This window comes from Cheilinus undulatus, linkage group 21 (genome assembly GCF_018320785.1).
Source record: "Cheilinus undulatus linkage group 21, ASM1832078v1, whole genome shotgun sequence".
NCBI classification, from domain to species: Eukaryota; Metazoa; Chordata; class Actinopteri; order Labriformes; family Labridae; genus Cheilinus; species Cheilinus undulatus.
Window position 1 is genome coordinate 2,050,602 of NC_054885.1, and position 27,018 is coordinate 2,077,619.

Genomic DNA, 27,018 nt, shown 5'->3' on the forward strand with positions numbered 1-27,018 from the left:
GGTAACAGCTGCATCCAAGCCATACATCACCAAGTGCAATGCAAAGCGTGGGATGCAGTGGTGTAAAGCACGCCACCACTGGACTCTAGAGCAGTGGAGACGCGTTCTCTGGAGTGACCAATCACACTTCTCCATCTGGCAATCTGATGGATGAGTCTGGGTTTGGTGGTTGCCAGGAGAACGGTACTTGTCTGACTGCATTGTGCTAAGTGTAAAGTCTGGTGGAGGGGGATTATGGTGTGGGCTTGTTTTTCAGGAGCTGGGCTTGGCCCCTTACTTCCAGTGAAAGGAACTCTGAATGCTTCAGCATACCAAGAGATTTTGGACAATTCCATGCTCCCAACTTTGTGGGAACAGTTTGGGGATGGCCCCTTCCTGTTCCAACGTAACTGTGCACCAGTGCACAAAGCAAGGTCCATAAAGACATGGATGAGAGAGTTTGGTGTGGATGAACTTGACTGGCCTGCACAGAGTCCTGACCTCAACCCCATAGAACACCTTTGGGATGAATTAGAGCGGAGACTGAGAGCCAGGCCTTCTGGTCCAACATCAGTGTGTGACCTTACAAATGTGCTCCTGGAAGAATGGTCAAAAATTCCCATAAACACACTCCTAAACCTTGTGGAAAGCTTTCCCAGAAGAGTTGAAGCTGTTATAGCTGCAAAGGGTGGACCAACGTCATATTAAACCCTATGGACTAAGAATGGGATGTAACTTAAATTCATATGTGAGTCAAGGCAGGTGAGTGAATACTTTTATATTATTTTCATCATATTGTATCAGGTCTTATCATGAGAACAGTATTGTGTCATTATATCATATCTTACTGCATCATTTCATATTGAATTAAATTATCTCATTGTATTTTATGATGTCATAATTTATGGCTCGTATCATGCCATCTTATCACACCATTTTGTTATGTTTCATTAATAGTTGTTTTGGTCTCATACAGTTTTTAAACACCAACCCTGCAGCATCAGTCTCAGGCATCAAAGGTGAATCAGTAAAAACGACACAGTCCAGGGTTTGAGTTGGAGGGTTATAGAGGCTGGAGAGCAAAGGAAAGAGCAGCATTTACAATCTGACCAGAAATGTGCAGAAAAGCGCTGGTATGCAGGGATTATGTTAAAAGAGTCATATATAAGAGGGAGGATAGTGCAGCTGAGCCTGCAGGGCTTTTGCAGAAAAGTAAACAGTCATGTTTGTTTCTTTCTGTGCTGTTGTATGTAAAATATCAAAAGAAATGAACAAAAAACAACTTTATTTTAATTCAGTAAACATCAAATTTATTAAATGCAGTCATTTTGTATGTAGTTTATATGTAGTTCTTTAATATTTGACTAAGAAGTCATTAATGATGAAAATGTAGTACTCACGGCTTAAGAAGACTAAATTGACATGTTTTTTCCCTGTATATGCTCACCAATATTAACCCCGCTGATGTCTAATAACTAGATTATACAGCCATCACTGAAACATCCTGATGAACCAATAAGAGCACATGTACGCCAGAAAGACAATAACAGTTAGAAAGTAGAAATAAAAGAACGTGTGGTCGATTATCTCTGATGCTCTTCTGTAGCGTTCAGGCTTTTTTACCTCCCTCATTTGTCTCATGACTTCCTGTCGAGCTGTCTTCACTTCTTCAAGGATTTTTTTCAGCAGGTTGTGGCCGACAGGGCCGTCCAGAGGAAGACGGTCTTTATCCTGCTTCTCCTGGGCATCTTCTTCCACTCCTGGAGACTCTGTGTCGGAAAGAAACTTTAGCAGAGGAAGCGCTACAATGACAGAGCCAGTGATAACCAAGTCTCTGGTACCACAGAGCAGGGGTTCTCAACCTTTTCAGCCCACGACCCCCAAACAAAGGTGCCAGAGACCGGGGACCCCCACTAGACCTGAAGGTGGTTGAACAGCCAGGAACATTCAAGAATAGTCATGTGCAGACAAGGCTGTCCATAAGGGGGATAAAGAGGGAGGTTTCTTGGGACCCAGTCAAACTAGGGGCCCTTGGAGGTCAGCAAAACCATGGTCCATTGTAAAATTAAGCTGTGAAAACCACATTTTATATTCGACCTGAATAATAACCACTCTTATCAACAAACAAATATCTTTATTTATTCATTTAGCCTTCTTTTAATGAAAAACCTTTGTTAAAAACATCATTTAAATGGGTTAAAAATTGCTAAAAATGTGTAAATAATGACTAAAAATGGTAACAAGGTGATGAAATTGAATTTTTAAAGAACATAAATGGCCAAAATTTGATAAAAGTGGCAAAAATGACCAAAACATGGGTTAAATTGGCAAAAACGGGCACAAAAAGTGGTAAAAGGCTATTAAAAAGTGGGTGAAATGGCTATAAAGTGCAAAAAAAAGGTGTAAATTAGGTGGAATGGGATGAAAAATTGATATAAATGAGCAAAAATGGGTTAATTGTTGTTAAAATAGGCAGAAGGATGGAAAAAAAATCAGTTGATAGAGGCAGTGATGGGTGAACAGAGGCAACAACAGGCAGAAAGTGGCAAGAATTGGTTTTGAAGTGACAAAAACAGGCAGAAAAAGTGATGGAAAGGGTTTAAAATTGACAAAAAAATGGGTTTTAAGTGGAAAAAATTGGCTAAAATTGGCAAATTGGTGTTAAAAAGTGATGAAAAAGGGTTAACATTTGGTAAAATTGGTGTTAATAGGTAACAGTATAATTAAAAATATATACTCTTATTTTTTTTTAAGGCATCTGGCGACCCCCTTTCAGTGTCTCGCAATCCCCAAGGGGGTCCTGACCCCAAGGTTGAGAAACACTGCGTTTGCATATCAAGCTTTATAAAAAAGGAGAACTGCAGCCGGGTGCAGGCTGGACTGATGTAAAACATGGGTGTGTCTGTAGTAAAAGCTAATTACCCACTGTAGTTTGTCCTCAGCAGTCATTTTGGACGTGTCGTTCTTTATTCCTGTTCTTTAGGTGTTTATGTGGGTACAGAGAAATGATAGAGGGGTATCTTTACTAACAGAAACACAGACCTCTGTGGTAGCCTTCTTCCAACTCTATCTCCTCCTGGGTTTCAGCAAAGCATCGCGGCTTATTGGCACAGTAATTATCCAGGTCGTACAGGAAGCTCACCAGCATGGCCTCCAGGACGCTGATCCCGACCAGAGCGAAGACGGCGACACAGTAAATGGCTGAAACGAAGAAGAAAGTCACATTCAGGCACAAAAACAACGGTTTCTGAACAGTCAGTCCCTAAAACAGACGTCTGCTGGTCTATAAGCTGCATCCTTTTACATGTAGTCATCCTTCCAGTGTGTTTTTCCTCTCAGCGTTCCCACCAAGTTTACTTGTTTAACACAACCAAATGTTTAGAACAGTGGTACTCAACATGTGGCTCTTTTGGGATTATTTGTGGCTCGTTTATGTCTTAATTTGAAATTTTATTCTTTTAAACTTTGACCTCTGAAATCTATTATTGCAAGTTACGTTAACCAGTTTATTTCCCACACCGATACAGTAGGTTTTAATGGTCAAACTTAATTGTCAAACTTTATCTTTGCCCTTTATTACATGTTTTTCCACTCTTAATCCATTTTTGCCTACTTTAGTCACTTTTCACTCATTCTTTGCCGCTTTTTGACCACCTGTATCTCAATTTTTTGTGACTTTGCACCCATTTTTGCCACTCTACACCCAGTTTTCTCCATTGTATGCCTATTTTGCCCCTGTCCCCCCCATTTTTTGCTACTTTTAATCCATTTCTGCTGCTTTCCGACCATTTTTACCAATTCTTTTAGCCATTTTTTTCAACCATTTTTGCAACTTTTATCTCATCTTTGCCCCTTTTCATCAGATTTAACTACTTTTAACGAGCTTCTTTGAAATTTTTGGCCCATTTAAGCTGCCTTTTGTCATTAAATGCCACTTTCCCCCATTTTCCAGCCTTTTTACAGCTTTTTTTTGCCCATTTTAGTCACTTTTTACCATTTAGATTGTGGCTCTTGCGATGGCATTTTTCAACAATTTGGCTCTTCGGTTGAGTAACACTGGTTTAGAACATCTCTAAACTACAACCCTAAAAATGTGTAAAATGGTCTCATGAACCCAAATTAACCCAAACAGAGATGATCAGATGGAGTGTTTTCATGGATGCTGATTTAAATGACTATCAGGATAAAGACCCCTCTTGATAGGAATGAAATTTCTTTCCAAATGAGCCAGATTGGAGGATTTTCTTCTGAAGGAAGTGTTTATATAGAGTAGTCTTATTGAGATCAGACATTTATTCTGTTGTCCATGTAAACATAGCAATGATTTCTGGAAGTGTTCCTGAGCCCATGCAGTGATATCAGTACAGAATCATGCCTGTTTTTAATGCAGTGGCCCCTGAGGGCCCCTTCAGTCTTGTCCCTTGCTCTCAGAGATTTCTCCAGATTCTCTGAATCTGTTGATGATATAACGGACTGCAGATGGAGGGAGATTCAAATTTTTTTTCTGAAATTTTTCCACAAATTTTTCACAGATTGGTGAACCTCTGCCCATCTTTACACTGCCTCTCTAAAATGCTTCTTTTATACTCAGTCATGTTACTGACTTGTTATCAATAAACCTCATTAGCATCAACATACTCCTTCAGCTGTTTTTTATCAGTACCACTTACTTTTCCAGCTTTTTGATGCCCCGTCCCTACATTTTTGAGATGTGTTGCTGCTATCAAATTCAAAATCAGTTAATATTTTTCCTGTAAAGGTAAAATGTCTCAGTTCTAACATCTGATATGTTGTTTCGGTTCTATTATGGAAAAAAAAATGGGTTTATGTGAGTTAACAATCATTAAGATCTGTTTATTTACACCTCACACAGCGCCCCAGCTTTTTTGGAATCAGGACTGTAATGAACTCCCTGCATTTCCTCAGTGCTGGCCAGTGTTAATTTTGGCAACTATTTTTCATTTTAGTCTTAGTTTTAGTCTTTGAATGAAATGCATTTTAGTTTTAGTCACATTTTAGTCATTTCTATCCTTTTTAGTTTTAGTCTAGTTGTAGTCGATGAAAACTTAAAACATTTTAGTCTAGTTTTAGTCCATAAAAAGTCCCCCCTGCATTTATTCTCTTGCCTAAATCTGGTACCAAATCATGGTAGTGTGTTCTCTGCCAAACCTGGGGTCCCTGCTTTCTACAGCTGAGATGCAGAATAGATACAGATGCATTGTTTTTGACAGATTTACCCACAGTGGAGAAATATCACAGATTTAGAATGTCCGACAAAAACTAAATTACATTTTAGTCCAGTTTTAGTCATCTTGACGAAAACTAAACTTAGTGTTTGTCAGTTTTAGTCATCACAGATCTACTTTTGTTAGTTTTAGTCAACAAAATTAACACTGGTGCTGGCCTATATGCACATACGCAGCTCACCGATAAACGGCATCCTGGACTCGGTGGACGGCAGCATGTCCTGCAGGATGAGCAGCAGGACGGAGATGGAGAGCAGGATGGTCACTTTGAAGCTCAGCTTCTCTCCTCTGGACTCACTGATGAAGAAAGAGGCCAGATCCAGGACCAGCAGGTAGAATAGCGGTATGATGAAGTTGACCACATAAAGCATGGGCTTCCTGGAGATAGTTATCTGAAAAAGGACAGTTTCATAGAGAGAAGTATGCTTAAATGATGAATAAATGCTGTAAAAACGTGATGACAATGATATCTTACCTTGTATATCAGCTTGGCTTGATTCAAATTGTACCTAATGACAGAATCACTCATTGTCTCAATATAATCCAGTTCCCATTCTCCTCGTGTGATCATGAGCTGATCAGAGGCTTTATAAAGCATAGAGTCATTGGTGAATGTCCCCAGAGTTATTTCTGAGTCTGTGGAAGATAAAAAAGTCAGAATAAATCAAATCCAACATGCTGTAAAGTAGATTTGATTGTAAATAAAATGGGTAAAAATGCAGAGCATCTGATTTACCAAAGTGGTTCATGGATGCAAATGTCATATTACATATTTGAGTGTCGAAGGGGAAAATCTGGAGGTCGAGCTCACAGGTGGAGGTCAGCCGCTGGCGTAAGTTGGCCACAACAAAACCATTGTGTACCAGAGTGAGATAGGGGCTGTAGTAAACGCTCCCAGTGTCTGAAGCACTGGAAACGTAAAGACACATTTGATCAGCTGTTTAAATAATGCAGAAATATTGTTTAAGGGGAGGAAACTTGCAGTGTTACGTAAAAAATAAAAGTTCGGTTAAGCTAACACGGTTTCTACTCAGAATTCAGCACTGATCTCTGCCTGTAAATGCTCGAGTATTTCTTCTCTTTACAGTGACATTTGTTCTTGTTTGATGCCTCAATGTATAGTTCAATCACCAGCATCAGCCTTGTAAAAGACATCAGCCAATCTGCAAATAATGAGGCATGCAGCGCTGTTGCATTGCATCAGTTTAATGTCAGAGAGTTACAGAAGTGTGCAGAACTTTCAGGCATGTTTGGACCAAAAATTCAGCTGCAGATGTGACGAGTAAGCTGCCTGAGGGTGCCGTCAGTTGGGAAGGAGGATCGACTCAACCCCTGGCATGCTCTGGATGTCCTTGTATATTACCAAGGGCATGGGAAATAATAAAAAATAAAAAAGTAAAGTGGTGGATGTGGGAGATAAGCATGGCCTAGGGCAGTCATTCCCCCCACCTTGGGGGGCACCAAAGATCTCAGGGGGGTGCGGGCCCTGTCTGCTCTCATGTCTCAAAATTAGTTGTTTATATGTTTTTTAAAAATCATGATTGGAAACAAAATGACAATGTATTAGTACCACTGCCTCTCTAGAATATGAAAAAATAAGGAGGACAAAAAAGGAGAATTTTTTAGGGGAAAAAATCACTATATATTTGAGATTATTAAGTTAAGTTTACAAGAAAACTAACTCAGAGTCTAAAGAGTAAGTCAATTTAATCTAACCCTGGTTAGATAACCAGAAACCACCAGTGTTTTTCCAGCCCCTGGAGCATTTAAAGTATGACTGTAGGCCTGTGGCAATCCAACTATCGACCCCAACGGTACCCTAGGCCAGTGTTCCCCAACCATTTTTCCTTGGAGGCGAATTTGGTTATATGTCTGTACGTGTTAGACCCAGAGTCTGACCCTGATAATTTGGAGAGAGAGGGGGAAGAAAACCAGCAGTAGCAAAGGATAGAGCAGGACGGATCTGTTTGGTAAGTGTTTAATTACTGTGTTACTAAATGGCTAAATGGCTAAATGGCCTTGTGGGGGCGGTCTGTTCTGCTTTGCCGGCAGCACGGACAAACCAGTCAGGAGATCCTATTGCGATGACCTCATCGGTTCGCTCCATCGAAACCTCGATCTCGGAGAGATTCCCAACAAACCGTATTCATCAGTTTACACTCTAATTACAAGATTACTGCCACATACGTTTATCTTGCGGTTTGAAAATTTGCATACGTGAAGAATGGACACCCAATATTGTGACTTTATGTTTTAAAAATCAGAAAAGTATAATACCCCCTTTTCAAGCATTAATTTAGTTTCTCATCCATCACAGATGGATCAGGCTGATGTGAGCCTTTGGGCTCTGCTTTGTGTTCCTAAAATCAGGTCCAGATAAACGTCAGGAAACTTGATTTGTGTCCAGATACCAATATCCATAGACTAGGAAACAGTTTGGATCTCCATCGAGTCCAAATATTTCCCATTTAGGCAAATATTAGTCAGTTTTTCTCCCGTTTTCGCCACTCATTCACAGTGCAGACTTCCATGTTTTAAAGCCTGGAGGCGAGCAGCTGAGTGGCACACTGACATGAAGTCAGTGCAGCCCCTATTGTTGTGTGTATAGCTCCACCTTTTTGGTACGGATAGGTAAGATTGGCACCCCTGCGGAAGGGTAAAGATCCAGGATAGGAACAATTCAAACAGAGTCCCTCTGACAAACTCAAAAACACAATCCAGGACGGTAAACAAAGCTGAATAAAAGCTTGATATCTATGATCAGTGACTGGTGATCAAATATTAATGATTATATCATGACTCAGATGGAGAGCCTCGTATTTCTGAGGACAACAGATGCTAAAGTCAACACTGACAGCTACAATAGGAGTTATTGCTTTAGTCTGAATACACAGGGGAAAAACAGCTGAACTATTGTGTAGTATAATAGGTCTGGTGCTTATTCTGCTGTGTAATGAGACTCGGTCTTTACAAACATCAATACGACCAATTAACCAGCGCTTAACCTTCAGAAGAACTGAGCAAATTCACCAGATCTGCTGTGGTGATTAGATCAATATTCAGACTTTAAATCGTGTCACATAAGGGTGCGGCAGTCACGCAACTAAACCAGCGATGGTGAGTTTTCAGAGTTATCTACCTGTCCGACCATTCCTTCAGGCCTTTAATGCAAATGCCAGATCTCAAGAACACTTTGAGGGACTTTATTTAAATTTGCACAAATGTCTGCTCCACTCAAGGATGATCTGACTACATTTAGGAGGTCAAAGGTCACTGGAAACTTAGATCTTGTTGGCACAATATTTCAAGAGGGCATTCAGGCTTTTTTGTTAGCACCCTCAGACTAAATCAGCGCTAGTACAGAGGCATAGACGACGATATTCAGTTTTGCATTGATAAAGTTTAAAAGACTGTTCCCGTCTGAGCCTCCTCCTCCCATGTAAAGAGCAGTTCTGTCATTAGGAAATACATACTCCTCTTGGATGTAGATGTCCGGGACCCACAGTCGGGATCTGGGAATGTTTATCATTTCAATCCCACAAAACTTTGAAGAATTCCAGGCCAGAAATTCATTCACCCAAGTCTGAGAAGGGGAAAATCTTGGTGTTAAAAATGAATGCTGATTTTTGCTGATCTGTTGCTAAAGGAATCCTTATGGTCTAAAAATGTGGTGATGTTGTGATCTCTTACCATCTGTGTCCAGATGCTGCTCTCAACAGTTTGAGACTTTTCATCCTGAAACACGAGTAGCACCAAGGTCATAAAATATCAACTTCAACTAAAATAATCAATCACAAAAAAACTAAACTTACAAGACATGAAAAACTTTCTCTGTCAGACTGAAAAAGACTGTCCTCCAGGACTTGCATATATTTTTCATTTTACCCCCTACCTTTACAAGCCTTCCAGGGCCGGCTGCTGAGAAGCATCCCAACAGCGAGATGCTGCTAAGAAGAATCTCCACACCTTGATTCTGCTAAGGAGCATCCCCACAACATGATGCTGAGCAGTGTTAATTTTGGCAGCTTTTTTTAATTTCAGCCTTAGTTTTAGTCTTTAGATGAGTTTTAGTCACATTTTAGTCATTTCCACCCTTTTTAGCTTTAGTCAATGAAAACTCAAAAACATTTTAGTCTAGTTTTAGTCCATAAAAAGTCTTCACTTTTAGTCCAAGCATTTATTCTCTTACTTAAATCTGGTACCAAGTCATGGTAGTGTGTTCTCTGCACCCTGCCAAACCTGGGGTCCCTGCTGAGAAGCATCCCTACAGCATGATGCTGCCACCACCGTGCTCCACAGTGGGGATGGTGTGTTTGTGGTGATGTCAGTGTTTGGAATCTTGTCTGATGGTCAAAAATCTCCATTTTGAAGGACTTTCTTCCTCTTGGCCATGGAGTCTCCCACATGCCTTTTGGTGAACTCTAGTCCAGATTGAATCTGAGTTTTCTGCAACACAGTGTCTTTCTCTTTGCCACTCTCCCATTAAGCTCTGACTGGTGAAGAACCCGGCCAACAGTTGTTGTCTGCAGAGTCTCTCCATCTCAGCTGCTGAAGCTTGGAACTCCTTCAGAGTAGTCATAGGTGTCTTGGTGGCCTCCCTCGCTAGTCTCCTAACACGCTCGCTCAGTGTGAGAGGACAGTCTGATCTAGGCAGATTTACACATGTGACATATTCCCTCATTTCTTCATGATGGATTTAACTGAACTCCGGGGGATGTTCAAAGTCTTGGGAATGTTTTTGCCCCCATCTCCTGACTTATACCTTTCAATCACTTTTTCCTCTTGGAGTGTTCTTTTGTCTTCATGGTGTAATGGTAGCCAGGAATACTGATTAACCAGTGACTGGACCTTCCAAACACAGGTGTCTTTATACGACAAACACTGAGTCACATTCACTGCACTATTGCTTGTTATTTGATCACCTGGGTGGCAATTTTCCTATCAGGGTAGCAGTTTGCTATTTAAAAGCTCCCTATTAATTATTCATTCCCTGTTTAAAAAGCGCTTATTTATTCATTTATTGTGGACTAACTCTGCCAGTTCAGATGTCTCTTATTGCTAAAAATCGCTCTGACTTATTCACTGATTATTGTTCCACATCTTTCCTCTAAAAATGGAGATTTTTGTCACTCACCACGTGTAAAATCCCGAATACCAACATGTCCATCCCGACGTAGGTGGGCCTGGTCCAGTTCTTCACAGGTCTCATGACCTTCAGAGCATCATTAGCAGGCGTCAGCTGCAGGTGAGTCAGCAGACTGAAGTATGAGCAGTCTGGAGTCTGACTGCTGGAAACACCTGGAGAGAGAACGAGAAAACCCATTTATACATGAGAGAAACACAGAACCCTACATCTTCATTGGAAAAGCTTTAAAAACAGAATGTAGACTCACCATTGAGAGAGAGACAAGTGAGAACAAGAAGGGCGAGAGTCCTCAGAGCGTCCATGGCTGGGTTTCCTCATTTCTATCTGAACAAACCCTTTTAAATGTGAAAGCTGCGTTAAATAAACATGACAATACAAAAGAGGAGACATCAATAGATCTGACTCACTGCATTGTAAATGTCAAAGGGCTTCACATACACTTCTATTGTTAAAGACAAGAGTCAACATGAGAGGAGCTCAGCATTACATCAGGAGGGAGAACTCTGGTTCCTCTGTGCTTTAAGCACCTGTGGTATAAAAAAAAAAAAACAAAAACAAAAGATTTAAGGGATTGAGTTACAATATTAAAGAGTGAAAAGTGCAGCTCAGAGGGCTGCAGCCTCAACGGTGGCAGAAGCAAAAGCCTGGGTGTGGGAGGTGGTCTCTTCAGTGTAGCGTGGAGGTCTGGATTGGCTGACTGAAGGTGGTGTTTCCCATTTCTAAAAAAAGGGACTGGAGGGTGTGCTCCCTACTCCCTGAAGTCGACTCTGGGATGCTGGAGGAGACCCCAGTTGGACCTTAGACACAGAAAGAACAATGCCGATTTCATCCCAGCCGTGGGACGGTGGACCAGCTCTTTACCCTTGCAGGGCTTCTTGTGGGAGCATTGGAGTTTGCTCATGTAGTCTACATGGGTTTTGTGGACCTGGAGAAGCCTTTTGATCGTGCCCCATAGTGGGTTGATGTGTGGAGTACTGCAGGAATATAGGGTTCTGGGGCCGTTGTGGCGAGTCAGGTCCCTGTACACCAAAGAGTGATTTGTGTTTTCATGCTAGGAACAAAGTCAGACAAGTTTACAGCGCAAACGTGGCTTCTGCCAGGGCTTCCCCGTATCTATGACTCTGTTTGTGATCTTCATGGACAGGATCTCATGGTGCTGTCAGAGGGAAGAGGGTTCCCGGTTCAGTGGCCTCAGAATTTCATCTCTGCTTTTTGCAGATGATGTGGTTCTGCTGGCTTCTGCCAGGGATCTCCAGCAAACACTGGAAATCCTCCAAGTCCAAGGTTCTCTGCCAGAAAACAATGGATTGCATCCTCCGGGGGGGAGTGAGTCTCTGCCTCAGGTGAAGGAGTTCAAGTATGTTGGGGTTTGATTCATGACTGAGGGTAGAATGGACAGGCGGATTGGTGCAGCATCGGCAGTATTGATGACAGTGTACCAGGTGTTATCAGGGGCCATTCTCTGGGTTTATCAGGGGCCAATTATCTGGGTTTGTCAGGGGCCATTCTCTGGGTTTATCAGGGCCCATTCTCTGGGTTTTTTGGTCATTTTGGTGCTAACACAGGAGTTGAGCACTTGTCATGATTGAGTCTTAAAGAAGAATTAGTCCAGACTTTTAGATTTAGTGTTTTTAAGGCATTGTTTATTTAAAAATGGGAGTGCAGTGCATCAAACCTTCAACAACCTGTAAATGTGCTGTTTGACTGTGGCCTGCTGCCAAAGGAGAAGGAAGATTAACCCATATTTTCATAAAAAGCAGGAATTTTTGTTACATTATCATTCACTTCACTGTGCAAAATTTAGAGTGATCAAACTTTGGCACCTTTTAGAGGTAGAATCAAAAAATAACAAAAAAGGATGCAGGATCTTCCAAAACATCACTCCTCTGTACTGAAACTTCTGCACTAAAGACTTTAGTGAGTAAATGGCATGATTTATATAGAGGAATTCTGATGTGTTTTTGTTTGAATAAGGAGAGACACAGCTTTCTGACTGATTAGAAGCAGATAGAACACTAGAACAGATGATAAAATTAAGCTTTTGTCCCTTTTTCCTCCTGATCCATGTGTAATGGCCTTGTCAATGGCTACGTTTCCTTTTCGTAAGTCCAGCCGGGCCACAGCTTCATCTACAAGTCCACAGAGGAGTTTATAAAGTGATGCTTAAGAGCGGTGAGGTGTTAGGGATAAACATCAGTGGGCAGCTGGAAGTCTTTAAAGGTGTAGAAGGAGATGTCGCCGTAGTCGACAACGGCACAAACCACCTGGATGTCTCCGCTCTGCTGGGCCAGCAGCTTGATGGCTCGAAGGTCCGGCACGGGGTCGTTGAAACTGAGACACAAGAGGGAGGAAATGGAACAAGTGAGGCAAAAAGGTTCATCTCCTGAGGGATCTATTCTGTAATGTTGTATAAGGACGAGAATCAGAGCCTGTCAGAGGAGAGAACAAGCACTTCAGGAGTACTTACCCTAAAGAGTTACACTGAAGCTGGCTAAAGCAAAACCTAATGCATCTTAAAATCACTTAAGTCCATTAATATGTAAAAATGTGGCTGAAAAACACCAGAATTGCCCTTTAAATTAATGATTTATCAAACTAATGAACCGATCAAAATGTTAATTGCAGCTGTAAATGAAACATGAAATAACAGAGGTATTTACGACCAACCACTGTGACTGCTGATTCTCCCTTTTCCTGTAACCTATCTTCAGTAAACACGTTTAATCAGGCGATGAGTGTGTGTCTGAGTGTTTGCTTACCTGCACACACACATGCGGGAGTACGGTTTCCCTGGCTTGCTCTTCTTGAAGTCAGCCACTGTGTCGGGCTGGTAAACATTAAAACAAATCCTCCACTTGTCTGAACCTTTTAACCTGAGAGGACAAAGAAGACGTCAGAGCCTGTGCAACGGACTCATCACTGCACACATCAGGAGGAGACACCTCGCTCTTTTGTTCGCTCGTCTTTATGGATTTATTCATGAATGATCACAAGCCTCTATATACAGGACACGTCTACAAAGGGTCACTCTTTTATTGTTGAATAATTCATGTTTGACTGCAGCAGGCCAGTAAAAATACTTGCTTGGTTATGCAGTCTGGATTTATTATCATTTATTATAATAATAAACTATCTGCAGAGATAGCGACAGCAGTCTACCACCTATCCATGACCTGTGCACCCCCAGGACCAAAACCTTCTACCACAAGAACTGATTCTTTCCCTCTGCGGTCAGCCTCATGAACAGTACTCCTGCCCTCCACCCACATGACAGGCTCTCATTTACGCTGTGAGCCAACAGACAGAAACCTATATAATTCTGTCATCATTATTATTCTATTCTATATCTACATTCTTCTACTACATTTTTTCAACAATAACTTTTCTAAGTTTTCAGCCTCTGTTGTCAGTCTTGTGAACAGTACTCTGTCCCTCACCCCACATAATGCACTTTTATTGACTCTTTGAGCCAGCAGACAGAAATGTAAATAATTATGTGAAAATAATATTCTGTTTTTGTTCTGCTACTATATTTTTACCATAATATTTTTTTAAAGTTTTGAGCCACTGTTGTCAGCCTCATGAACACTACTCTGGCCCTCCCCCCATATTACTGTCTTTTTGACTCTTAGAGCCCTCAGAAATATGTAATTAATTTTGTGCTAATTTATATTCTATTTTATATTGTTATTCAGCCACTATATTTTTTCTTTAATTCTTTTAAGTTTGTAGCCACTGTTGTCAGTCTCATGAACAGTACTTCTGCCCTCCCCCCACATAATACACTCTTGTGGGCTCTTAGAGCCAGCCGAAATATGTAAATAATTTTTATGATGTTTATATTCTTTTTTAATATTTTCATTCTGTTACTATATTTCTTCTATAATAATTGAAGTTTAAAGCCACTGTTGTCAGCCTCATGAACAGTACTTCAGCCCTCCTCTACATAACAGGCTCTCATTTAATCTTAGAACCAGAAGACAGAAATATAAATAATTATGTTATACTCATATTCTACTTTATATTTTCAGTCAGCGATTAATCTTTTCTTTAATATATTTTTTTTTTAGTTTTGAGCCATTGTTGTCAGCCTCGTGAGCAGTACTCCAGCCCTCCCCCCACATAATAAACTCTTATGGACTAGGTAGCAGACAGAAATGTGAATAATTATGTGATATTAATATTCCATTTTATATTTTCATTCTGCTACTATGTTTTTTCTATAGCCCCTGTTGTCAGCCTTATGAACAGTACTCCAGCCCTCCTCCAAATAAAACACACTCATTGACTCTTAAGACCAGCAGACAGAAACATAAATAATTATGTGATATTCAAATTCTATTTTATATTTTCATTCAGCCACTAAATTTTTTCTATCACATTTTTACAAGTTTTGAGCCTCTGTTGTCAGCCTCATGAACAGTACTCTGGCCCTCCTCCCACATAATACAGTCTTTTTGACTCTTAGAGCCAGCAGAAATATGTAATTAATTTTGTGCTAATTATATATATTTTCATTCAGCCACTAAAGTTATTCTATAGTTTTTAAGTTTTCAGCCACTGTTGTCAGTCTCATGAACAGTACTCCTGCCCTCCCCCAACAAAATACACTCTTACTGACTCTTTGAGCCAGCAGTCGGAATTGTAAATTATTTTGTGACATATTTTTATTCTATTTTAGAGTTTCATTCTACTACTATATATTTTCTACAATAATTTCCGTTTATAGCTCTGTTGTCAGTCTCATGAACAGTACTCTAGTCCTGCCCCCACATGACAGACTTTCATTGACTCTTAGAACCAAAAGACAGAAATTTAAAAATGTATTTATCATTTATATTCTATTTAATATTTTATTCTGCAACCATATTTTTCCTTTTATATTCTTTTAAGTTTTTAGCTTCTGTTGTCAGCTTCATGAACAGCACTCTGGCCCTCTCCCCACATAATGTAGTCTTACTGATTCTTTGAGCCAGCAGACAGAATTGTAAATTATTATGTGATATTAATATTCAATTTTATATTTTCATTGAGCCACTATATTTCTTCTATAGTTTTTTTTTTAAGTTTTGAGCCACTGTTGTCAGCCTCATGAACAGTACTCCGGCCCTCCTCTACATAACAGACTCTCATTGACTCTTAAACAAGCGGAAAGAAATGTAAATAATTTTGTGCTATTTATATTCTATTTTATATTTTTCTCTGATATTATATTTTTCAATAATAATCTATTTAAGTTTCTAGACTTAATCATTTTTATCTTCTTCTTTGTTATCTGATTTTGTGCTAATTTAACTTTCTTGTTTGTAAAAAATGTACTTGGTAATAAATCTTATCCTGATGATAAGGGAGAAAAGCTGTTAAAGAGGCATTGCGAATGCTGCAAGCCATTTTCGTAGCTTTCTTTGATAAGAAAAAATGATGAATGCCAAAATATTCCTGTAAAGAGGATTTTATGAAGAAAATTTATTCTTAACCCCCAATTTCCACATACTCAGGCAATGCCAGCAACACACAGGCAGTGGTTTTGCTTGAAAGTTAGTCAGCGAGGTCAGATAATTTCTAAAACGTTTATTTTAGAGGCATAAAGAAAAACAGAAGGTACCTGGATGCTCCTTCAAGTAAATTTGTAGGTTGAATCACTCTGATTTTTTCCAAAAGATCAGCTGAAAAACAAAAATGAGAATCAGATAAACCTGATTAAGGTGAGATAAATGAAGAACCAATGTCGATGTGATCTCACCGGTGGAGATTTGTTCTCTCGGGTCGTGTAAAGGAGTCACCTCCGTGTTCCATAAATGTGCTGGTCGGCCTTTACGTTCCTCCTGCCGCTTCGCCATGAGCTCACGATACTCCGCCCAGTTCCTGCAGCGTTGAACCTGGAGGAAATTCAGGATGTAAATAAGATAAAACACAATAATACTTACTTAAATATCCATGTGATTACCTCTTTGTCAATGTTGATATCAGACTGCCGTCTCCGTCTCTCTTCCTCCCTCTGCTGCTCCTTTGCAGACAGCTTCACCTCCCGCAGGTTTATCCTCCCCCTCCAGGTGGCGACATCACACACTCCCACAGCCAGAGACCCCGGGAGCAGAGAGGGGTCTGGAGGGGCCAGGCAGCCGGGGAGGCTCTCCGTGGAGCCCAGGTCCGGGAAACAGATAGAGCTGAAGAGCCAGCGTGAGGAAGCAGAGACAGGCTGGCGATCTGATTGGTCCTCCTGAGGATCCGTCGTCCACCAGGTCCTGACTCCTGAGTCTTTCTCTGCTGGACTTGCAGCCACAGTCTCAGAGGTCAGAGGAGCAGTCTTTAGTTCTGGTTTAGGGAGCTTTTGATCCTTGTCGTCCTCCTGGCTACACTGATCCACCTCCATTCTGTCAGCTGAAGAGTCGTCTTTTGATTCAGTTTGACTAAAGAAAAATAAACAGAGAATCACTCCACTGTGGAGCGATGGACAATCTCATACATCTCTATGGGGGCTTTTTGACCACTCATAGGCTAAATCGTTGGCATATCCCATTTATAAGGCTGAACTAAATTTGCTCCCATACTGAAAAGTTCTCAAAGTCACAGTCTTCACTCTGTGACTCAGTCACAAGGTTTACTTTTTCTGTTTGTTTGCTTTCCAATTTTGGAGCTAATACCCGGAAAGTTCTATTGCTACTAGGGCTGAACCATTTGCAAAAATAATCTAATTGCAATTTTTTCCTGTAATATTGCGATTGCGATTTGAAATGCGATTATTTAGGTTCCTCATTTTTTCTGTTGTTTAACAAACATAAGCAAGAAAACATTCTGTATTATAACAAGTACAATATTGGATAAGTTAAACTAGGGCTAAATTTAGAAAAAAGTATCTTATTGCGATTTTGGCTCATAAAGCAAATTTGATATCAATTGATTTCTCATACTCTTCTCATTTTAGTGAAGAAAAATGAATGCATGAGCAAGAAAAGTAAGATTTTTGTAAAAAAAAAAATAGAATAGAATAAAAAAGATACTTGAAGGTTTGAATAATGTATAAAGTAGTGATATTCAACACGTGGCTCCTTTATGTCTGAATTTTAAATATTATTCCCCTAGAAACCTTAAAAAAGGAAACTTTTTTGCAGTTTTCACCAATTTTTTTCACTTTTCACCTATTTGAGCTACCTTTTGCCATTGAAAACCACCTTTTTCCTACTTTTTTGCCCATTTTGCCACTTTTATCCCATTTTTGCCCCTTTTCACCCATTTTTCTCTGCATTTTCACCCATTCAAGCTACCTATTGTCATTAAATACCACTTTTTTCATAGTTTTTGCCCATTTTAGCAAATCTTGACTGATTTTGCCCATAAAGTCACTTATAACTCATTTTTTTCATGGTTTTGGACCATTTTATGCCAACAGTAACTCATTTTTGTCACTTCTCACCCATTTCTGCTACTTTCTGACCCTTTTTCCAACTTTCCTACCCATTTTCACCCATTTTAATTGCTTTTTGACCATTTTTGCCACCTTTACCTTATTGTTATTGCTACTTAAGCTGTTTTTGCCACTTTTCACCTCTTAGATTGTGGCTCTTGCAAAGGTATTTTTCAACTATTCGGCTCTTAGGTTGAGCAGGGTTGAGTAACACTGGTATAAAGCATAATTAAAGATTGTATCAAACTGGTATTTTGACACTTTTCAGGTTAAAGAAATATTGCACTGTCTGCAATTTGAAAATTGCAGCATGCCAAATTGTGATTTAGTCTAATTTGCGATTAATTGCCCAGTCCGAATTGCTACAAGTTTAAGGTGTTGAAGAGGAACAAGGAGTTGTGGTGGGACTACTACAGACAAACTGCAGCTGTTTACCTGTTTGATTCCAGTAATAGTTTGTACTCCTAATGTTCAGTTTTTAGAGTAAAGTTAATACAATCAGAAAAATCATACCTGGATGTTGTTGTAGGGGTAGGGGTGGGGCTGGCGCTGCGTTTCCTCTTCAGTTGCCTTGATGCTTTGTCCCGTGACGTAGGAAGATTGAGCTGCCTCACATAAGGCGATGGCTCTGAGCTATAACAAGCCAAATACATTACTTTAATATTGAATTCTACATGTGCATTAACAGAATCCTTCAAACTGTGCCGCAAAGTGCATCTTAACTGGAGCTTAAAATGTGGTAATTATCTTTTTGATCAAAATTTTATCTTATATTTCTAATCCTAAGGGAAATAAAGCCTCAGTTACCTTGGATTGAATCTGTGCACCACATAGCCAAGCCTCTTCAGATGTGCAAACACCTTAGTGATAGAAAAGAGCTGTTAGAGGCAGGTTTATCAGAGTAGTTAATGCCTACAGAATGGCAAAATCTCTCCAAAATATCCACAATTTAAGTCAGTTCTGTTTGCATCAGTCACACCAGCATTCACGCCTGTTCTGCTGTTTTGCCAACTTTCAAACAGAGATTTTTGTTGCGTCTGCTGCCACGATTTTCACCCCAAATTTATCAGATTGCATTCACGTAACGCAAAAAGGCTTTTGGAAATTATGGCATGGATACTCATGTTTCCTATTTGACTGGATCTGACCAGTTTGGGTCTGACTTTACAGCAGCATGAAATTTAAGAGACATTTTGAAAGTCTAAATTTAGAAATCCCTGTTTTACACTGCTCCCCTTTTTGTCAGTTCATACATTATCACTCTCTCACTGAGCATGCACAAATATATGGGTGCTTTCTTATTGTCTTGTTAAGTTTGTTAGGTTCAAATGCATGCACTTGGACAGATTTTTCCCATGTCAAACTTTAAATACAATTAAAAAAAAAACATGGATCCCCTGATGTGTAATGGTATTTTTCTGCTGTATTTTTTGTTCTTAGTCATTTCTGCATCAACCAAACAGAGCGTTCAGGAACGCTAAAATCGCTGTAGAGGCTAAAAGAAAATTTAAACCCCCATTTGGAAGGAGAACATTTCAGATAAAACCCCGAGTGTGGATGTTTCTACCTGATACTGCTGGAGGCTCACTGTGCTCGAGGACAGAAACATCTCATAGCCATCCTGGATGGACAGTGGAAGGCCTCGATAAAACACCTGAAGGTTTCCCTGTGAGCACAAACATCACCAGTCAGTGGAGCTCTAAAACGTTACATAAGAGAAAACACAAAGGATCACGTAAAACCACACCCTAGCAAACACTCACACACTCCATGAGGTAGAGAGCCTCTTCAGGGAGGAGACGCTGCTTTCCATCCCAGGAGAAACCCATCGTCTGCCAAAACTTTCCCTTTGTGGATAAATAAACGTTCACAAATACTGTAAAATACAGTAGCACTTTATAACTGAAATAAAAGTGATTTACTCACAGCTGGAGTCTGAAGCTCCACGATCTGCTCACTAGGAATCCATGTCGCCCTCACCAGGTTTCCTCTGTGTTAAAAAAGAAAGTACTGTTACCATATCCATTATTTATGTCGGTGCATTTACAGCCCCAAGTCCTAAAAAGTCTAGGTGCTCCATGTCCCCTCAGTCCATTTCGAATGAGCTTTGGCATGGACATTTAAAATAAAGGATGCTACTCACAGCCTCTCCACCCTCTCCTCTGATATAAGGTCCCAATGCTCCTCCAGGCTCTGCTCCAGACGCCGTCTCTGCTCCTCTGAGTCGTTGGGGAAGAAATCTTTCTGACCGCGAACTGGGATCTTGTGACTCCTGGACCGCGCTGCAAACAGCTCAGATGGACTGGAAATTTAAAGAAGGACAACAATAATGCTCATAATGATACTGATAATCATGGCATAATGTATCTGAAATAAAGAGCCACAAAGGTTAGGACAGCTAAAAGTCAAGCTGATTGGAAAGGTTAGGGCAGTGATACTCAATGTGTGGCTCTTGAGCCACATGTGGCTCTGTTGTGATGATGTGTGGCTCTTTTATTTCTAAATTTGAAACATTATTCCTCTAGAAAACCTTAACAAAGGGAAACTTTGACCTCAGAAATTATCCATTGTAAGTCACATTAATCAGTTTGTTTCCCACACTTATACAGTTGGCTTTAATTGTCCCCCTTAAATTTTGTCTGTAAATTTCCATTGCCCTTAATTGCCATTTTTGCCCTTTGTTTCAATTCTGTGCCACTTTGATAAATTTTTACTGCTTTAAGCCCACTTTTTACCACTTCTTTTTTGCAACTTTAATCCTGTTTTTGCCCTTTTACACCAGGTTTTACCTCTTTTATCCAGCTTATTGCTATTTCTTTCCCCTTTCTTGCCATTTTTGGCCCATTTAAGATGCTGTTTGCCATTAAATGCCACCTTTTTTCCCTTTATGCCACTCTTTGCTGCTTTTAGCCAATTGATTCCCACCTTTTTACTGCTTTTTGCCTATTTTAGTCACTTTTCACTAATTTTTTACCATGTTTTTAACGCCTTTTCGGCCATTTTTGCCATCCTTTACTAATTTTTTGTCACTTCTCACCCATTTCTGACACTTTCCTCTCAGTTTCTGCCACTCCCCTCTCAGATTTGCCATTTCATGCAGATATTTTACCAATTTTTGCGACTTCTCTCCCAGTTTTTGACCATTTTTGCCACCTTTAACAAATTCTTAGTGCCACTTTAACCCATTTTTTTGACACTTTTCAACACTTAGATTGTGGCTCTTGCAAAGGTATTTTTCAACCGTTTGGCTCTTTGGTTGAGTAACACTGGGTTAGGGCATTTTGGGTCAACTACTATGACACTGTGGGAATTTTAGCTAACATGACTATTTGCTAAATATTCGTCACATCTGGCCAAAACTGTTGAAAATATCGTCAAAGTAAATCCCAGCTTAAATAAAATCACTGTACTAGCTGTCTGTTGTCAGCAGAGGGTGACAGAGAGCAAACAGAGCGAAATCAGGGATTAAAATGGTTCATAAACGACAATAAAACTGGTTCAGATTTAAATCTGATGTTACATATGTGTTTCAGACCCTTCAGACTTCGTTAGCTAACATCCTTAAAGAAGGTAAACTGGTGAATAAAACGGGAAAATACGTGAAAACAGTAAACATTTATGACAGGAACGACTTGAATGTCTAAATAAAATCCACCAAATAAGATGAACGTAAGCCTTCTCTCTCTACTGTTAGTCTATGATGTTAAATCTGATGATAAAGTCTAAAACGCACCTTAATATTTCACTGTAAAACTTCTCTCCGCTGTCCGTCGTGTTTTGGTCCGCCATGTTTCTTTTCTGCGCATGCTCATTGCTGCAAACCTCCTCCGGGTCCTAGTGCTTGTCTGGTTCAAGGATAATTTTAGTACAGTAGAAACCAACAGATGGCACTAAAGCAAACAGAGACTTTATAAATAGCCTGAGACCGAAAGCCTTTTTATGGACTGTATTTTTAGTTTCTCACATTTATTTGGTATCAGCAAGACCGTAAAAGTTTGAAAGTACAGCCTAGTCTTTGAATAGGGAATCGTTTTTCTTTTTATCATCAAAAATTATGTCCTTACATTTTTCAAAGATACTTTTCTGGCAGAAGTACAGCCTTGGATGGATGGATGAATATTGTTAAGTGATAGAGGGTTTATTTTACTAGGCCAATGTAATTTGCTTCCATTCATTCTCATACTCACTGTAACCTTATACTTGTTCAAGATATTCGGTATGAAAACCTGTATTTGTCAGTAGATCAAGTATCCTGGATAATAATGAATATGTGACGCTTGTAACAGAACAAACGGTTCATTTTTCAGTGAGTTTGAGCATCGAAATCTTGGATGCCTCACCTCTCCAATATGGCGCTTGAATGACGCATCTCCAGCAAAACGCAGCGGCCGGGGGGCGGAGTCAATATCGTGACGTCACAACTGGAGGCTCTAATCTCCAGCAAAACGCAGCAGCCGGGGGGCGGGGTCAATATCGTGACGTCACAGTTGGAGGCTTTGGTCTTTGGCTTTGATCTTCGGCTCTTTACCCACACAGGCCACCGTTAGGTGTAAATGTAGATAGAGTATTAAGGACTAGTAGTAAGGACTGTCATAGTTTAACTTTATTCTTTTATTCATCAGTAATGGGTGGATTTATCAGCTCTAGTGGGGAGCCCAATCAGCCTCTTCAGGAAACGAATCCTCCCAGGGAAACCACTGAAAACCAGCTCAATGAGGACCCCTTAATCCCTGACGATGAGCCGTCCTGGGTTAACATTGAGTCTCTGGATCCAAATGTACCACTGCCAACAAAAAAGGGGGTGGCTACAGTTTTCTCTAGAGCCTGGGACAGGGCTGTAGACTATTATTATGTGGTCAGACTCAAAGTTCAGATCAGGCTCAGGCATTTTTTAACTCGTCTCCGAGCTAGATTTAGATCTTTTTGGTCCATGATGGGAGCTAAAATGGCTGCATGTTTATCTGTGATCAAAACTAAATTACTGATGTTTTGGTCCTTGAAAGGTAAAAGATCTGGCGGTGTTAATAGAACAGTCGACAGGGCGTGTTCACCTGTAACCTTTCTGGGAGAAGCAGATGGGTTAGAACCAGAATCAGACGAAGACCGGGCCCCAAGTCCTGGAGTAACTATGACGACCAAACAGGAAGTTATTACTGAAGACAGGGCGTGTTCACCTGTAACCTTTCTAGGAGAAGCAGATTGGTTAAAACCAGAATCAGGTGAGCAACAGGCCCCAAGTCCTGGAGTAACTATGACAACCAGACAGTAAGTTATTACTGAAGACAGGGCGTGCTCACCTGTACAAGGTCTGGGAGTGGCTGATGCCTCCGCAATGACAGACACAACGATGCCCAAACCTAATGACGACGACAACGACGACGACGATGATGATTCGTCTGAGGTTTCCGGCTCATCAAGTTGTGTAAGATTTGGAGTGTCGTTTTTTTAGGGATGGGGGTGTGTTTCATAGCTAAAGCGGGGTACACACATAGGGATTTTTTAAATCTTAAGAGATTATTTATCTGTTAGAGACCTCACACATGCAGATAAGAAATCAGGCCTTGAACAGTTTTGATTGTGCTGTGGTGTGTGCTCCGATAATCTGAACACAGCTCACCACACACGTCATGACTCGGTCCCAACACCGATCTAGAATCTCGTCCTCCAAGCCAGAAATCTCAATTGATCACACGTGATCTAACAAAAACGACGAAGAAGAAACATAGCAACAACCGATAGCAACAAACGGAAAATACAGCACGCAACATGGAAGAGGACATACCAGAAGAGGGAATGATGGTGTTCTTGGGACTATTTTTAACGGAAAAATCACGAACTAAAAAAAAAAAAGGAGAAGACTGTGGAGAAAATCCTGGAGACAGCGCAAACAGTTTTTAGTCTACTGGGCGAGCTAGAGGTGAGTTGTTGTCATAGACATTATATACGTATAGATGCATATAATGTCCATGGTTGTGTCAGTCAGCTCGCTTCCTGATTGGCTACATTTCGTTCCACGTCACAATTCACGAAGTCATGACTCGGGAGTCGTCGGCTTTCGGTCGTCAATATTGAACAAGTTTAATATTTACGATTGTCAGCCCGACCACACCTCAGACCACAGGATAATCTTATAGGATAATCTTATAAGACATAAAATAATCTGGGGTTTGCAGTCCTTGGTCGGGAAGGTGGAAAATGGGGACGAAAACAGCCCAACTATCTTTATGTGTGTACCCCGCTTAACACTGCTGTGAATGCTCCGGTTCCTCCCCTCATTTAAAATATGACAAAAACAACCGATAAAGAAAATAAAAATCTGAACTGAAAATAAACTCTTGATAAAAAATAGTGGTTATTTGCATGTTATCCTGTAGAGTGACTGTGTGATTTAAATGGCTCTCTGGTAACTTTCATTCATAGACCATCACTGTGAAAGAAATTTGCTGTAAAATCATTAAAAAAAATGCTTCAGTCGCCAAAAATAATTCAGTTAAGATTTTTCAGCTGAAGTTAACAAGTTTTACAAAAATAACAGGTTAGGTTAACTTGAGATGAAAACTCGACTGAACTTTGGCTTTCTATGGAAGACGACTAGGGCCACTAAACAAAAAGACTGGAGATCCAGCTTTTGTTTTCAGATCTGAGAGGGAGTCAGAATTCAAAAAGTTTTTTTGTTTTTCAAACTGAGACTGGAATTCGGACTGAATTTTGGCTTTTTGTCCGTAATTGTGATTTTTTATTTATTTATTTTTTTTTACTGAAAGGCTCCAAAATATATGAACATATCCCCAAAATCTCCTAGAAAACACTTGAAAAATTTCCAACCAAATTCTCTTCCAAAACTTCAAATTAAATTCCCAAAAAATGCAAATAAATTTTCCAAAATTCCATGAAAATACCTGAGAATTTCCAGTAAAATCCTTAAAACAAAAACACATTTTGCACATTTCTATTAAAAAAAAAGAAATCTGTTTGATTTTTTTAACTATACAAACATGTTCCTAAACTTACCAAGAAAATACTTTAAAAAATTCAAGCAAATTAAAAGAAAAGAAAACGTACAAATGGGTTTGAAAGAGATGGATCCAGGATGGCATTCAGTAAGACCAAACAAGCCGTTTAAGTAGACAGAACTACTTTGCAAAAGGAGCTCACTTCATACGATAAACTGAAGCCATATGGAATATACATCAGTGGGGGCATTGTTGGCTTTTTAAGAAAGGTCAAATGGCTTAATGCTTACATAACATTTGGCACACACTCATCTGTACCCGTGCAGCTGTCCGGAGGATTACAACTGGTTGCTGATGAATTTGACCAGGTCCACCAGATCCAAGTGTTACGACGAGAGTCCCCTTTCACCCAAAATGCCTTCAAATGCCTTTCTTTGAGACGAAAAGCATGCCTGATAAGCATGGATTGAATTTCTTTAAATTTTAGGCCAATTTCGAACTTTGGTAAAGTTATAAAGATATTCACAGTTTCGGCCTTTCTGCCATAATAACTCAGCAGAGGATCATCACATTTACAAAACCCCCCAATTTCCGTACATATTATGGGATGATTTCGATCTACTTTTGCAAGATCTCGCAAACTGTTAAAAAAAAAAAAAAAAAAATTCCATGTCCTTTAAAAAAAAAAAAAAGAATTAACTTAAATCTGGTTGGCAATTGAAAAAATACACTTTATGACTTACCAAAATAGGACAATCCTCTCCCCTTCTTCTTTAAAAAAAAATAAATAAATAAACGGTACTTACCTGGATTAATTCAAGACAATTCATGATTAAAAAATGCATATTGGCCCTTTACATGGTCCTAACAGGATTAAAAATTCATACATGATTGTGAATGACGGATTAAAAATCTACAAATTAATCTACAGTACTTACCTGTATGGATTCAGGACAATTCATGTCTAAAAAATACCTTTTTTACCCTTCAAAGTGTTGTAACATGATTAAAAATTCATACATGGTTGTGAATGACGAATTAAAAATCTACGAATTCCTCTACGATACTTACCTGGATTAATTCAGGACAATTCACGATTAAAAAACACCTATTGGCCTAAAATTGTGGTGACATAATCAAAGATGTATACTTTATGAGTATCAAGTGGATTAAAAAAAGAAGGATTTTTACACGATTCATCTCAATGGTATGCTTTTATAACCACCTAAAAACATTAAAATTCTTTCAAAACAGTGAAATTCCTTCATATTACTACGTTAGCAGAGCAGAAGCACACAGAGGGGCAGAGTCTATAAATGTAGGTCGCACACGCAGACTCTCTCACTAGTGGTGGGCGATGCTGCAAAATTTAATATCGATCCGATACCAAGTAAATACATGACCAGTATCACCAATACTGATACTCAATACCGATACTTTTTATTTATAAAAGCAGCAGTATACATTATTATTAAATTGATATGAATAAGGCCAATAACAACTCAAAAAACATAATCTATAATTTATTTATCAGTCTTAATAAATAGAACTAATTCTTTTCCAAGTTATCTTTAACTATCAACTAAATATTTAGGGTAAAACATATTTCAAAGCAGGATTTTAACATATATGTTTTGTAATATGGGACTTGTTTTTATCTTTATTGTTTTTCCACTGTACCTAATGGTTACACTGTTTAAATTAGTTAATTAATTCGTGTGGTTTGAGAAAAAGCTGCAAAAAACTTTCTAAACTTTTGGAAAAGGCAGTCAAATTATACACACGTGGACTAAATTGTTGAAACCCACAATGGTCACAGAAATAACTTAAATCTGACAAAAGTGATAATAAATAAAAATTCAATGAAAATTAACCAATGAAAATCAGACATTGCTTTTGAACTGTGGTTCAACAGAATTATTTTAAAAAACAAACTCATGGGGCGTGCCGGTAGTGGAGTGGCCAAGGCACGCACCATGTACGCAGGCGACCCAGGTTCAAATCTGGCCCGTGGCACCTTTTCCTGCATGTCTCTCCCCGCTCTCTTCCCTGTTTCCGACTCTATCCACCGTCCTATCAAATAAAGGCAAAACGGCCAAAAATAAATCTTAAAAACAAAACAAAAAAAAAACTCATAAAACAGGCCTGGACAAAAATGATGGTACCCTTAACTTAATATCTTGTTGCACAACTTTTTGAGGCAATCACTGCAATCAAACGATTTCTGCAACTTTCAGTGAGACTTCTGCACCTTTCAGCAGGTATTTTGGCCCACTCCTCATGAGCAAA

General features: G+C 39.6%; 2 protein-coding genes across 2 annotated transcripts; both read right to left on the reverse strand.

Annotated features, from left to right (window-relative positions):
* Positions 1-1,042: 1,042 nt before the first annotated feature.
* LOC121529522 (5-hydroxytryptamine receptor 3A-like) lies at positions 1,043-10,673 on the reverse strand. Its single transcript, XM_041817443.1, has 10 exons — positions 10,619-10,673; positions 10,360-10,523; positions 8,916-8,960; positions 8,699-8,808; positions 5,995-6,134; positions 5,701-5,861; positions 5,407-5,617; positions 3,022-3,180; positions 1,603-1,748; positions 1,043-1,051 (listed from the first exon to the last, which is right to left on the reverse strand). The coding sequence occupies exons 1-10, from the start codon at positions 10,671-10,673 to the stop codon at positions 1,043-1,045; spliced, it is 1,200 nt and encodes a 399-aa protein (XP_041673377.1).
* Positions 10,674-12,002: 1,329 nt separating this feature from the next.
* On the reverse strand, positions 12,003-21,595 carry tsen54 (TSEN54 tRNA splicing endonuclease subunit). The gene is made up of 12 exons (XM_041816959.1): positions 21,510-21,595; positions 19,920-20,078; positions 19,703-19,766; positions 19,540-19,623; positions 19,344-19,442; positions 18,584-18,636; positions 18,290-18,409; positions 16,319-16,781; positions 16,115-16,250; positions 15,977-16,037; positions 13,131-13,244; positions 12,003-12,702 (listed from the first exon to the last, which is right to left on the reverse strand). Exons 1-12 carry the CDS (start codon positions 21,563-21,565, stop codon positions 12,552-12,554), a joined length of 1,560 nt encoding a protein of 519 aa, XP_041672893.1. The 5' UTR covers positions 21,566-21,595; the 3' UTR covers positions 12,003-12,551.
* Positions 21,596-27,018: the final 5,423 nt, after the last annotated feature.

Excerpts from the sequence above, each read along its gene's own strand:
- LOC121529522 (XM_041817443.1), bottom strand. The coding sequence starts at position 10,673 with ATGGACGCTCTGAGGACTCTCGCCCTTCTTGTTCTCACTTGTCTCTCT. Across the intron at positions 10,524-10,618 it reads CACTTGTCTCTCTCTCAATG|GTGTTTCCAGCAGTCAGACT; the intron begins GTGAGTCTACAT and ends TTCTCTCTCCAG. Across the intron at positions 1,749-3,021 it reads GGAAGAAGGCTACCACAGAG|AGTCTCCAGGAGTGGAAGAA; the intron begins GTCTGTGTTTCT and ends TTTCCGACACAG.
- tsen54 (XM_041816959.1), bottom strand. The coding sequence starts at position 21,565 with ATGGCGGACCAAAACACGACGGACAGCGGAGAGAAGTTTTACAGTGAA. Across the intron at positions 19,624-19,702 it reads TGGAGCTTCAGACTCCAGCT|GGAAAGTTTTGGCAGACGAT; the intron begins GTGAGTAAATCA and ends TTATCCACAAAG. Across the intron at positions 16,038-16,114 it reads GAGAGAACAAATCTCCACCG|CTGATCTTTTGGAAAAAATC; the intron begins GTGAGATCACAT and ends TTTGTTTTTCAG.